General features: G+C 41.2%; 2 protein-coding genes across 3 annotated transcripts; both read right to left on the bottom strand.

The window, feature by feature from the left end:
- Window positions 1-48: 48 nt before the first annotated feature.
- On the bottom strand, window positions 49-9,326 carry LOC130686959 (transcription factor RFX4-like). 2 transcript variants are annotated; one of them, XM_057510116.2, is made up of 19 exons: window positions 9,194-9,326; window positions 8,999-9,103; window positions 8,708-8,923; window positions 8,286-8,415; window positions 7,416-8,222; window positions 6,262-6,368; window positions 4,073-4,371; window positions 3,865-4,004; window positions 3,338-3,371; window positions 2,970-3,269; window positions 2,758-2,907; window positions 2,556-2,670; window positions 2,203-2,466; window positions 1,915-2,136; window positions 1,666-1,809; window positions 1,456-1,596; window positions 1,137-1,399; window positions 701-1,074; window positions 49-632 (listed from the first exon to the last, which is right to left on the bottom strand). In XM_057510116.2, the coding sequence occupies exons 6-19, from the start codon at window positions 6,320-6,322 to the stop codon at window positions 482-484; spliced, it is 2,658 nt and encodes an 885-aa protein (XP_057366099.1). In that variant the 5' UTR covers window positions 6,323-6,368; window positions 7,416-8,222; window positions 8,286-8,415; window positions 8,708-8,923; window positions 8,999-9,103; window positions 9,194-9,326; the 3' UTR covers window positions 49-481. The 2 variants fall into 2 exon arrangements, with proteins under 2 accessions (XP_057366099.1, XP_059353650.1); XM_059497667.1 differs by having other exon boundaries at window positions 8,708-9,103.
- A 1,528-nt stretch (window positions 9,327-10,854) lies between these two features.
- LOC130686937 (carnitine O-palmitoyltransferase 2, mitochondrial-like) lies at window positions 10,855-14,494 on the bottom strand. The gene is made up of 11 exons (XM_057510097.2): window positions 14,305-14,494; window positions 14,040-14,236; window positions 13,774-13,975; window positions 13,559-13,700; window positions 13,330-13,486; window positions 12,992-13,259; window positions 12,698-12,909; window positions 12,436-12,605; window positions 12,131-12,359; window positions 11,871-12,063; window positions 10,855-11,777 (listed from the first exon to the last, which is right to left on the bottom strand). The coding sequence occupies exons 1-11, from the start codon at window positions 14,409-14,411 to the stop codon at window positions 11,645-11,647; spliced, it is 2,010 nt and encodes a 669-aa protein (XP_057366080.1). The 5' UTR covers window positions 14,412-14,494; the 3' UTR covers window positions 10,855-11,644.
- Between the last annotated feature and the right edge of the window lie 16 nt (window positions 14,495-14,510).

Below are 14,510 nucleotides of genomic sequence, written 5' to 3'. Positions count from 1 at the left end.
CAGGTAGTAAAAACAAAGAATCGAAACGAAATATAAGTGTATTGGAGAGACCTTTCAATGGCAAACAGTAATAGATTGAACGCACGCCGAGAGAAAAGCAACAGGATGTAACACTTCAAAGTGTTTGGTACAAGAACGAAAATTCCTTTAGAAATTTTAGCAAAAGGCCAAAAAAAAAAAAAACAGCGATTTAAATAAAATAAGAAGTGACAAAAAAAACTGTTGTGCATTTAACATTGACCAGTATCAGACTGAAGTACCGAAATAGGTAAGCATGTACGCGCAGACTAGAAATATGATCAATTATGATGACGATAATTCACCACTATGGTTTGTGGTCAAGAATTTTGGTTTGTGCTGGGATTCGGTAATTCACTCGGGATTCTCGCGAGTGTAGCCGAACTCGCTGCAAAAAAATTTGAGATTGTACCATGTATGGATAATTACTCGACTAGGTTTCAAGCATAATACAGTCTCTTTCTTATGAACGAATATAGGGCTCTGAGGAGATATGAAAGTTACTTGACGTGTTTGTTTCCGGAGCTTTTCCTCCGCATTCCGTGTCAGGTTGAGTTTGGCCAATGATGACGCTTGACGATTGCTGGGCTATGACAGTTTCATTCTTTTTCAATCTAACGAGATAAGAAACACAACAAATAGTTAATAAAGCCAAATATGGATACACGTAACAAAAGTTTACTTTGAATGACTTTGGTCGTTTAGGTCTCCGTAAACTGAAGCGCTACTGCTGGATGAAGCGGACGACGTCACATCGTAGACTGTTCCGTAATAGTCTCCGGTTCCACCAGTTGCAGGAATGTTAACATAATTGGTGCCTGTAGTCGGTGTAATTACCTGTGGAGATTGCTGGTGTTCCGAAGCATAAAATCCGCTGGAACCCACGCCACCAGAAGTGGAACAGCTATGTACTTGGTGATGTATGACATCCGTACTGAAATCCCGCCGGATATGATACGCTGCGTGCTGATAGGCTGCATTGTATGATCCATTAGTGTACTGCTCTGCAGCATTTGATACATCGCCAAAACCCGTGCTAGGGTAGTAGCTTAACTGCTGAAATGAAACCCGAACATTATGATTTTTATAGTTTAAAAAAATTTGAGTTAAGTGAGTACTTGATGGGAAACTGCAGGTGGCGTATTACTAGCCGGATAGCTATTATAACCTCCGGTGTTTGTGGGTCCACCACCGCTAGCGAATTTATAGCCATTGGCTAATCGAATATTAGATGCGTAGTCATAACTAGTGAACGTTTCATCCGACGTTCCAGTATCGGAAGGAGATTCGGTGGGTAAACTGTTGTAACCATTGTTAGTTGTGGCGTTGTTAACCACAATAACCTGCTGCTGTTGGATGTTTGGGCTGTTATTTTCCATATCTGCCATTAAACAAAAATGAGTTACTTGGATATGGATCGAGAATTATTGTACTTACGGCTTGTTTCTTCCGTCACAACGTCAGCATAGTGTGGTTCGCCCACGGTCAGATGTCTGTTGCCGGATGATGAGTGATCTGAACCGAGACTAGTGATTTCCGGCGAAATATCAAGATTTGCAAAAACGGTGGCAAGGAAGCCTAAATAAATTTGCATTCAATTATTTAAAAAAATTATATTTTACAGAAAAATAAAATTTTGAAGAACACCTTCATAATCCGTGTCAAGATATTCTGGCGGTATGTCGAGGGTGATGTTGCGCATGAGCTCACGGGCCCGGTCGTCAACGTGCAACAACTCGACCAGATAAAGGAAGTAGTCATCCACCATGATGCGCATCAAATGGAACGTTTCTATATAATATAAGAAAATAAACCATCCAGAAAAAACGAATACGGAAAAATATGTTGTAGATAAAAAAACAAAAAAAAAAAATCGAATGTTGCGCGGCAACTCACCGAATCCGGCAGCGGTCTGTGCGGTCAACTCACGCAGTAACCGTCCGCTAAAAGCCATCCATACAAGCAGGAATTGACGGATGGAGTGACGCAAAGAAGAGGCGGGTCTGCTGCGATGGTGGCGCTGTTGAAGGACGCACCGATCCACAATCGACTCCACCCATTCAGTGTAGGCCTCCAACGGCGCTTGCTCCGCCAGCAGCCGCTCGAACTCGCCACCGACTGGAAAAATTTGAAAAACACTTTCAAAGAAATGAAAATCAGAAAATTGATCGACTGTCAACTTACAGGCGGCCACGAATTCGACGGTAGCGGGACTGATGGGTTGCGCCTCGGTTGACCGGCGCTTACGGAACTGTTGACCCTGATCGTTCAAATGAAAATTGCTGGCCGCTTGTAGGGCACTTTTAGTCATGGCGTGAAGATCCTGACGTTGCCAGTCGTGAAGTAAAACGCTATTCACTTGCGGGTCATGTAAAGCCAACCGGACGGTCCCAAACAGCTGATTTAGTGAACTTTGTCTCCGTAGCATGTGACAAAAATGCCGTGCCACTGTTAATGCAACAAGTGCAAACCAAAAATTAAAAAAAAACGGAGATTGTTTTTCTGTTTAAAGGAAAAATAAGTTAAGAAATTCTTACAATCGATTTTGACGGCGCGTAAATTTTCCGGCAAGTCTTCCAGCGCAGCTCGAAGCCACGAATCCAACTCGGATGCGAATTTGCGTATCATCTGGATCAAATTCTCGGGCAATCCCTGGAATAGATCGATAATCGGTCGGGGTATGGCAATACACATTCATAGGTACTAAGCGTATCCCCATTTCCATTGATTTCACATTACTCGAATGACAGAAGACATGAGGATGCTGCAAACGGAGCGGTAGAGGATCGAATCGCAAACACCGACAATGTTGACAACCACGTGACTTCCTAGGACGCCAATCAGGTGTGGCGGCATGCCTTGCCAATAATGCAAGAGGAATGTTTGCACCTTACCACAAAACATTTTTCAATAATTCAATCATACGGTCATTAGAAATGAATGAAACGTACTTCTTGGAAGCTGCCACGAATAATCGTATCGAGGAGTCTCTGACAGTGGGCGCGATACATGACGATAAACGTGGCAACACGCTCTTCGGGCACGCCCCCGCTAATGCCGCCAGGCGGTAGACACAAGTCACGTAAATTGGGGAACTCTGGTAGGCGGGTAGCCAGCGCTGCAGCAGTGGCAGCTTGAGCCACAGCAACTGATACAGGAATCCCTCCGCCAACGCCTTGCGATGATGAAGACGTCACAGATCTTGAAGACGATGGCATTCCTGCATGGTTCCCAGCACATGAGGAAGGCATCTAACGTTTAAGGAAAAAAAATTAAGTTTTTGCTAGAATGAATGCAAACTTTCTATATGCTTTATTACCTGTCGAAGGTGATCTTTTCGAATATCTTCAGTCCTGTTGGGAAAAGAAAAAATTATGTTTACACACTTCGTTTACAACTCAAAAGTTTCTATCTCCAAGATAAAGGGACACCAAAGTTACGGTAGAATATGTTATGTCGTTTTTCTTTTCTTTTTTTTTTTTTTCAATACATCCAGTGAGATTGTGTAAGGGTAGGAAAAGAAATGGATTGGAGGATGGTTAAATAAAAAAAAAAGAAAGTGTGCACGGTGGGGGAGAAAGAGATTCACGGTGGCTTGATATAACAAGATGGCTGCTCTCACCTAGGCAACGGACGACACATAAACGCACAACTACATCGCCATACGACAGGAAAATACACGAATCGAAAGAAAACCGGTCTTCTTCGTATGATAGATACGCTTATTATAGCACTGATTTAGATCTCCTTGTCTGTGATGACAGCCAGCTATCACATCAGAAGTCGATCAAGTAATAAAATGGACTGACACAGAAATTATTTAGACTTAAAAAAAAATGCACTTACGCTTGCAACCCTTTCTTTGAGTAGACTAACTCATAATAAGCTGAATTTTCCCGGATGGCGATCCCGTAATAATGATAACGTGATTGACCCCTAGTTCCTAAACGTCGCGTTGTTAATTGTGGAAATTGCTGTCGTATAATCTGAAATAAATCGTTTAAAATTTTTAAAAAAAAAAATCTAATTGATTTGAGAATTGAGTTGGTCTTACTTTGCCGAATGAGGCGGCATTGACGGGCGTCATTCCGTGTTTGGAACAAAAATCGACGTAGTGAAGGTAGAGGGTGTTGCGTGGGACGCAAACTCCTTGAGCCATTTCGTAATTTTCTTCCAGCCATAAAAGTGTTGCCGGAGTTGAGTGAGGTCTCATTTGAACGGCCGTCAAAGGCGGAGGAAGTTGAGCCGTTTGATGGTGATGATGATGTCCGCCTCCAATGGCCGTCACACTTGAAGATGTGGTTCTTTGGTGATGATGGTGTACCGATGATTCCTTCCGGTTGAGCATCATTTCTATCGTATGGATGAAACAATTATTTCTGTTATCTAGTTTCTATAGAACTGTGTCGAAAGAGAAGTAAGATTTGTTTATAATCGAATTGACCGACGAAGAGAATAAAAAGAAAACCAGAACATGACGGACACGGTAGGGGTAGGAAATCGAATTGACTATATGCATGCTGTATGGGTTTAATCACATGTACGCCGGCATTATAAGCGAGAGGTAGAGAGTACTGACACGGTAAAGAGCAGCTAATATCACAGTTGAATGGCTGTCAATCAAGAAGCGGCCACGTGCCCTTGTCGGCGTATCATTCCAAACATTCGATCCCACGCGTGCGAGCCCCCTTCCTCAGATCTACCAGTACAACCCTCCCAGTTTTTTTCATATACAGTGTTTCAATTACCTGTACCCCGTCCTTATCTGATTTCATCGACGATCAATAATTATTACTACCAGGTGTGCCACTAAGAAAAATAATAATTCTCGGCGATATGTTTCACGATCTAGCCGTGTAACATTATTTTTTAAATGTAACATTTCCCTACATTACTAGTTAGGATTATTCGGTTCAATAATTTCAGAGGGGTTCCATACTATCTCCCCGTCTCTATTCAAAGAGTCACTATGTATGTACAACTTATTTTTCTCTTGACTGTAATAGTAGAATAGAGTTCTGTTTTATGGGGAAAATATCTTAGAATTCTGCTGATCGACGTAGTCTCTATACCTGCTGCAAGGAGGGGGGAAAAGGTGAAAGAACTAGAGAAAAACCAATATCCGCCATCATGGTATATAGCATGAGCTGCTGCTGTATGATATATGAAAAGGTGAATAAGGGAGAGAGATTCTATTGAGACAAGAATTTTGGCATGGCTTCTCTACTCTTTCAGCATGTATACTATAGCGACGCTATATTCAGTCTACCTTTTGTTTGGGTTTGAGACCCCCCCCCATAGTAGGTTATACCATAGCAAAGGAAGCCTTGCTGTATCGTTTTCATGGTCAAATATAACAAACAACGCAAAACAAGGCCTGCTGAATATGTACCCCAGCTGTGATGAATGCGAGATCAAATACTTTGGCGTTAGTTAAAAACATCGTAACGAAGCATTAAGGAACCGCAGAAGTGTGGTAGATTTAAAGCTCATATTTATATTGCAAGTTACCTTGACTACCGAAAAGATTTAAGAAAACGAAAGAAGAACCGCCTACGAATATTATCTTTAAAGATTCAGAGAAAAACTAGTTTTCCATTTCTGCAAGTCAATCAAAAAAACCTGTTTTAAGTTGCTCATCTGAAGTCTTGTGACACTTCGACGTCGATTCCAAGTGGCTGACTGATGCTTCGCGAGCTTCATTACAAGAGGAGACAAAGTTATCAACATGAAAAGGGGGAGAGAACAGGGCGAGAGCGACGACAAAAAGGAGCTCGTTAATTAGTTCGTTTGATCAGGTTACGTTTTAGATAAATAGGAAAGGAGCAGTTTTGGATATCCAATACGGCTTCGCTTTATATAATATGCGCCAAACGACGGCCCGACTGTGGCAGCGTATAATTGGTTGGAAAACGTTTTCTCTTTATATTCGCAGCGCTCTTTTCTTGTTTTTTTTGTAAGAAATAAATACATCAACATTTTCTAGTTATAAACAGCTATCCAAGCAATTAAAAGTCTTAATGAGTTGGTGAAGCAACTCGTCAGTCACAATCAAAACCGACTTTTCCACAGCTTCGCTTTTGTTTCAATCTCGTTTTGACTTGATGACTTCGTTATGGTTCGAGCGGAAACCTTTTACCTACGGACGGCTAGACGCGCAATTCTTTTCTACCTTTTGTTTGCATCGTTTTTGAATAAAAAAAAAAAAAAGGCGGACTAAAAATAACACGTGAAACATCTCACCGTCGTAATTGCTGCCGTTGCTGGTAGACGAAGTCGACATCAGGATCCGCGTCTCCATCATCAGCGGGCCAATCAACAAATTTATGCCGCTTCGATATAATGTCTACCTGTAATTAAACAAAAAAAAAAAGAATTAATTCTATTCTACTTCACATCTGCCCTATTTTTTTTTTTAAATATCAATCTCTGTTTATGGGATGCTCGTCTCACGTGATGTTACATCTATAAAGGGGGAATTGTAGTAGGGGGGTATCGGTAACAGTGAACCTGCGGGAGGTCTCAAGGTGCCAAACATTTGAGCACTTTCACAGGAGCACTCTGAATGATGGGGACTTTCGGTAGTCAACTACCTACTTATCTACAACATTTAGGAGCGATAATCTCTGCTAGAAAAGAACCGTCTCGTCATTAGGTTGAGTGGAAAAATCAGTCAACAGTAGATCCCTTTTTTTATTATTATCCCTGTCCCTTTTTTCTGTTCTAAATCCTCTCGCAACGAGTTAACTGGTGCGGATAAGTACAATGTACCAAATCCAGGTGCGACGTAGTAAATCAGCCAATAGGAGGGTGGAAAGAGCATTAGTTCTGATATCCTGTCCATTTTTTTAAAAAGATGCAGCGATGGATAAAAAGCGGAATCATTTTTCATGCCCCAGAGGTCAATGAAATCATAGGCCCATACAACTGGACATCACAAATCATCGAGCACATAATGGCAGTTTAAGCAATTGATTTTGATTAGTTTTGCGTAGAAGCTAATTATCTATGAAACGATTTAGTTCTTCTGTCAACAACAGCCGACGGATGAAGCAGATTCACCATTTTTTAGGCCTCGTTAACTTTGAAACTTTGCAGAATGACGCCTATGCGATTCCGGGACAATTAGTGTACAGGTGTCTGCTTTAAATTAGGTTTCAAAGGACTAGAACTCAGCTCGAACGAACCCAACTTTTGAGTGCGATAGACGAAAAGTTTCACCTGAAAGGATTGACCCACTCAAATTTGTTGCTTATTGAATAACATCTTGATCCTGATGGGGAACACTTTAAATAAATCCTAAAACAGATGTGGCCATGAAAAATGTTTACCTACAGGTCAAGATCTTTACGTCATATCTTGTTGAATCTAAAAATGATGTAAAACTGATGACTCACCTTGGCTCGGTCAATTGAGGATGAAAAAAACAAACTCGGAGAATCACTTATGCAGTTGAGTTGTTTTACTCGGCGATATGTTGTTTGGTTAAGAGTTTGTTCCACGACGATGTGTTCGCTTGGCGACCAACTTTTTAAGGACCGAATCGGGAGTGGGTATTTGATAGCGGGATTTCCGGATCACGTTTACGACCAGATTGGCCGATTCAGAGACTATTTGTAACCGTTCACCCTCCCCTCCACCTTGCATGTCTCCCTCCGAAAAAACTCCTCTTGACTCTCGCCGTCTATCAGTTGTGATGTGCAGAAGACCCTTTCACGTTAGATGTGGTAAAGGTGACGTCAGGAGAGTGACGCGCAGGAACCAATAGGGAGGACGACCCCGCCCATGGATTAGATCCCGCACTAGACGAGGAGCGGGCGGAGTCGACGCAACGGCCGCCAATCAGGAAAGCTCACCTCCGTCCTTCTTTTTCCGTATTAATCCTACCCGTATAACCTGAAAGCACCATTGCATTCGACCTCTCTCCTAGCGGCGGCTCTATGAGTTGCAACGTATCGCGTCGGTTTTCTGGTTGGCGTCTTTGATGTAGATCGATGATCACAAAACTCCCGTAACTGCTTCAACGTCGACGTCTTTTCTTCCACCCCGTCGATCCCCACCTCATTCCGCTCTACTTTTCTTCTTATTCTCCACCACGACTTGATGGGTGGATGACAGACGCACACTTTACTATGTCGAGCGTGTAAGGAAAAAGGGTGAGGGGATCAACTGACGTTGGATTTCGCTGAGGCATGGCAGGCCGTCTGTTTAAAAAAGAACAAAATGTCAAAGAAAAACAAATCACAAAGCAAGTCATGTGGGTTTACCGCCGGGATTTCGGTTACATGTCAACTGGTGTAGTTATCCTACACTCCAAATGGCAGTGGGAAAGTTGTGAGCGACGTAGGAGGGTGGAACTTTTGGCGGATGAGCTCATCAATTGGCGTCAGCCAGTTTCTGTAATAGTGACTGTCAGTATCAGTTTGTTTCCAGCCCATCACAAATAAAAAACTGTTTTCATCTTTTTGCTGTCCTGGATAGAATTTATAGGGACCAACTTATTAATCGAAATAGATAAATGCTTTCCTTTTTACATTGAACAGTTACAACTTTGTACTTCGTACATACTATGACTGGATATTGCCAACAAAAATTTACGGCTTCTTTTTGACATCTTTTAAAAATATTCTACTACGAACTGGAAAATGAAGAACGAGGGGAATGCTGTGTTTATTTCAAGATTTTTTACCTTTCAAAGGGACCACTTTCACGCTCAGATGCATCTGAATTGATGGGCGGGAGGGAAAGGGCCATTTCTTTATTTCCTTTTTTTTCCCTTAGGGATTTATTTTTGATCGGATCATTTTTCGCTGATCGACTTCACCTTGCCGCCTCCAACTTGGACTCAGCAGCCAAGAATAATGACGTGGTACAACACTTGAAGTCCGAAAAAGGCTTAGATATCCTGAAAGAAAATATTTTTTAAAAAGGTGCAAAACAAGTAAACTGAAAGAAACTTAATGCGAATGCATTTACATACCGGTCACTACGCCTTTTGTATCCGGTCTTAATTAGATTCTGTTCGATTCACCAAAATGACAATGCTTTGACAAAGTCAGTTTCTTCACACACAAGTACATGCATTCTTCGAAGAGGAAAAAAAACAGGTAAACAAAAAAAGCAATATCAGATTGACGGATGGGTGCGCAAAATGGGGCAATAAAGTTCATCTTACCTCGGATGGTAGTTGAGTCTTCTCATTATTGGGACAGGAGGCTCCATACGCCTTTCTTTCCGAGCAAGGCCTTCATCGACTGCATTGGAATCATTCAGCCATGAAACGTACACATATTTTACCTTTACGAAATCGAAGACGACGATGATATATGCGAAAAGTTTGTTCCAAGTTGTACTCTATTACGTCTCTTCAAAAGTATTGCGCCCATTCCATTTTAGATGCCCAGGCATTCAGACACAGAGATTGCCGACACGTCTATAGGTGGGTATCGAACCACGTGTTAGATCACGAGCTGAGTTGTTTCCTTCGAATTGGTTAAGAACTAGGATTAAATTTTCTAGAAATTTAATATTGATATTACAATTATGTAGGCTAAAGTGAGCAATTAGTGGTTGCAATACAGGTATAATCAGCTATGATTTAACACAATTCAAAATCAAATTAGGCGACAAAGCAGCAATGGCATGGTTTAAAATAAAATTTAAAAAATGAACCTACGTAAGTGTTGGGAGTTCGTTGAATTAATTGCTGAAATTGATTTCCAATGATAACTTTAAAAAAAGAACTTAGAACTGATTCATTTTGAGGGATTCCAGTTGTAAGCAACTAACAGACAAAAACTATCATTTCGGAGGGAAACGACCTTGTTCGAGCCCAATGCCAACGAACACTGCCGAAACACGTGCTGGAAGTTGAAACGTTGGTTTTGACGAAACTAATTTTTAACATTAAACACTCAAATAAAAATATATTTAAATTATTTTTATTTATATCAATACGACTACGTAGTATTTAAAAATATTTACCACCAGCCTGCAGTAATTATATTAATTTAAAAAAAAGTAATTTAGAAAATATGTCAACGTCATTGCCTGATCTCATGAAAAATGGAGGTTCCATTGTTTTGTTTTTTATCTGTTTACATAGTCATTTCATTTGTTCTCCTATAACCGTCAGACAAAAGCATCCTAACATTTAAAACTAATGTCACGCAGCTTATTAAAACAAAACTAAATCTTACAAAAAATTCGACTCCCCCTTGGAAGAGCAATCGAGACAAATCACTTACCTCCACTTCGTATTAGCCCAAGAAGGTAATCGTCAATTAAACTAGGAGCACTACTGGAGGCGTTTCCTTGAAATAAATCACTTGAGATAGGCCAGGTGGCAAAAGTAACTGGTAATCAAAAAGATGGGTTACCTTCAAGTGGCTACGCTCCCGCACGTACCTGTCATACAACACCGAGGATCGATGTTATTAGGTACGAAACTACTAATGGACGCGTGGAAAGATCCCTGAACCCCGTCAACCATCTCATCGGATGAAAGATAGAGGGGGACGGAGAGAACGATGACAATATTGGCAGCTCTCAATGCATTTGTTGAGATTCGTTTTCTATTGAATTGGGAGTGGGGTCCATGCTAGGGGTGACATGGAAAGCTCTAAAGAACAGCAAAACATTACACAGAGGGAAGGACTTGTTCACATCACTGGTATTCTTCTAGTATGCAAACCCTACGCTAGTATTCATACTTTCGCCATACAGCTGCCAATCATTCTTTTTTGTCCATTCGTACCCTCTCCTTCATCCCAGTATCAATAAGAACCGCTGCTCTTTCGTGTCATGTTAAGGGTTTCGCAAGAAAAAGATACGAGATTTTGCATACTGCTTTTATTTTATTTGTACATTTTAAGAAATAATAATGGGACATTATATTTGGAACAAATCCATATTATTCAACGCCTTCTTTCCTTACTCACGCAGTATGGCTCGATTTGAGACCAAAAATAGTAACTCATCGTTATCTTCCATTCGTTAGATGGATAACATTTTTTTTTCCCTATTTTCTTTTCGTCCCTTATTATCAATCCCATGTTAGTACCATGTATAAGGCATACACACTTCTTCCTTTCTCCGTGAGCGAAGAACAGGTGAAAAAGAATGAAAAAAAAAATACTCCTCCTTTTCTTTTTTTTCCCTCCTATGCCTCGTCACACGTTCCATTATTTTGATTTTCTATATATTTCTTGCGTTGGTTGAAAAGAAGGGCTGATTTGCTGTTGCCAAGCAACGCGCTGGGCTGAACGGGACGTGTAATGAGGGGATCACACACACACACACCCATCCAGAACAGCAGCAGGAATGATTCCTCTAGAACTTATTCCATATGTACTTCTGCTATGTGTGTGTGTGACTACTATGACCCGCTCATTGTAACACAGTCAAACAATCACAATAGAAATAGTCTACCACTACAGCTATCAATCCCGACCGCACCTATTGTGCGGGAAACGTATAATAGCGCACAAGAGTTCGCACTCTCTTATTCGTCGAATATAATAACAGCGTAGAATGCTCACGGCATAAACCTAAACTTTGGGATCAAATACTTTTCATTAAAACATTGCACGTAATCAAAGCTCTAGCGTAAGACACCAAATATTGGTTAATTCTTTTTGCGCAAGATATCTTCGATCCGGCTGAAGGCCGACTGTAAACAAGACGCGAAATCTGAGCCACTTCGGTGTGGGGGGTAAGTGGTCACCACAGCGCCCAGTCGGTTGTCCTGGATCGAGTACCTGGAGGGTGGACATGTCAGATACAAAGGTATTCGGTTACATAAGCAGCATGGTGAATAGCGGTTGGACAGGAGTCAAGAGGGATACCCATACCCAATGCCGTATCCATCATGTACGACCGGAGCGAAACCACCCAACTCGACAGCCGGACTTCCCAGTGTTGACGTCGACAGAATGTTATGATTGATGGCTGCATAAGCTGGATCTTGATACAGAGCCGGGATGGGCAACGACTGTTGCTGGGCTAGATACTTAAGGGCGAACAAATGGCGATCGAATCCTTGCCCTAAAACAATTTTTAAAATAGATAATTAATTAAGACTATGTATGCAGATTACAATAAAAAAATATACCCATAGCAGCTTCTTTAGTCAGTTGGCCGTGAACTTTGGAACAATCGGCAATCATAGCACGCATTTCCGTCTGGCTGTGCTTTCCCGAAGACGCGGTAATAGCCCGACTAAAGGCAGTGGTTTGCGAAGTGCACGGCCGAATTGTTTCCGTTCGGCCGTGCTTGAAGGCGGAAGTACTGCACGATTCATACGTAGAGCACGTACCGCCATTCTGCAGTTGATAGGCTACCTGTTTTACGCAAATGAAGGCATTTTAGGATACAAACAGATTGTCAAAGAAAATTTCGTGTCATGTAATTTCGTACTTGGAAACCTAGTTGCATCATTGCGTCTGGGCTGACTTGTTGCTCCTTGCAAAAGTGTTTACTAAAGCCGTTGTAAATAAATAAGTTGACTGTCAAAGCGCCCGTGGTTTGATCGAAACGCTGTCGAGCGTCGCTGACTGCCGCTTTGAGGCGATCACTCAATTGGAATTCTGAATACAGGAATGGGAATAATAAAGACGTTTCAATCTGCGATGCCACGGAGAAGTCATTTGATTTTTCTTGTTTTAAATTGTCTTTTTACCAAGACGTTTGACGTGATATGACGGATCAAAGTCACGTCGTGGAGCCATCCCGGCTACTTCGTGAGGATGGACACGGGGCTTTTCAGTCGAGTCTTTCAACGATTCGTTGATAAATCTCATTACAGCAACTCCGTCTCCCCACGAATGCTCAAAATTGACGGCTGCTTTGCCGTCCTGAGCAACGATCAATGAGAACGATTTGTCGAACCACCTGGAATCAAGTTTCATGTTGAGCATATAGTGTAAAAGATACGCTGCAATTGGAGATAAATATATATATATTTTTTCCATACCGGTTTGCTCCGTTGCCGTGGAGAAACAGTTTTGATATTTTGACTGGATCGTTGTCAGTGCCGACGTCGTCCAAAACCAAGTTAAAAAGCGCACTGTCAATAGCTTCCATCTGACTGCTATGGTTTTCCTTCAGCAATCGATGAGCATTCGCCCACGTGTCGCGGTTTTCGGCAGTTAAATAACCAATTGGATGTTGCGATGGGGCAATAGGATCCTGCTGGATATACTTCAAGCAACTATAAATATCTAGTGGCTCCAATAAGTTTCCTGTACAGAAAAGATGACAGATGTTAACTGCGGTCGCTATTTGACAGGATTTTATAGTATAATCTAGCACCATCTTTATCCAATACGTCAAAAACGTAGAAATGTCCGCCTCGCATAACCAACACATGCTTTGCCTTTTCAAACCGGACAAGGCGATCTTTGCCGATTTCGGGAATTCTAGTTGAATTGAATAAACTGGGATACTGAGACATGTCCAATGGATATGCCTAGATAGAAAAAAAATTACACTGCTATTCCAGCCTGGGAAGAATTTAATACGAAAAAACAAAAACACGTACGTTATACAAGTAGGCTCCGTACCAAGAGAGCGAAGATGGCAGCATGCGAACAACTTTCCGGAATGTTTCCGTGTCGCTCTTTTTGGGGTTTAGGTGATATACTTCAGGTTCAAGAAGGCCAGCATTTAAAGTTTCTCTGAACCTTTATATACACCAGTCATCCAGCAATTTTTTAAATCTCAGAATGACCACCATTAAATTGTTTAGTAAGTTACCTGATGGCTGAGATCAAGAAGTTTGCAGCTCTGATTGTTTGATCATTGTACTCTGTCTTTGGATCATCAATATAGGAAATAAACGGGTTGTAGTTCAAAACAATGGGCTGACGATCTCTTAAATACATGTCAAACCATGAACCAGTGATATAGCTTGTGTGCTTATTTGCTTTGTCTTGGGCAATCAGCCTTTGGTTCAAGTCTGAAAGAAATTGGCACTTGCTAATAGGTGCAAATTATTAAGGAAAGTATGAGATATAAAATACCTTTTCCAGCTTCCAACTGGAAGTTAGCAACCAGTCTTTTGGTATCCTCAAAATGGGTAGCATCGAGTAATGGCAATTGAGCATTTAAATACCGCTGGCAGGTGTCCTCAAGACGTGGAATAGGTAATCTGGGTAGAGAAGGTTGAAAATGCATTGTTGGAACTTTTGACTTGTGCAAATATCTTTCATTATCAGACCTAAAAGTTTACCAGCATGAATTAGATTATTTTACCGATTCTAAAACCGTGGAAAAGTATCAACTTACGAGTAGTTTTTGCATTGTAGTGAGGGTAGCACATTTTTAATAAATCTATACTTTTCCTTATAACCGATAATACTATTAGTTAAGAATGATTTTTTGCATTGCAACATTTTACTTTAGCAGTAATCACAGATAAAATATTCAGAGCCAAAACGAGGGAGAAGGGGTGGGGGGAAATAATAAGTGACACCTATCCGCATCTATTTCAG

Source organism: Daphnia carinata, chromosome 2 (assembly GCF_022539665.2).
Source record: "Daphnia carinata strain CSIRO-1 chromosome 2, CSIRO_AGI_Dcar_HiC_V3, whole genome shotgun sequence".
NCBI lineage: Eukaryota > Metazoa > Arthropoda > Branchiopoda > Diplostraca > Daphniidae > Daphnia > Daphnia carinata.
Note: the sequence above shows the minus strand (reverse complement) of the source record. Positions and strands in the feature narration are given on the sequence as shown.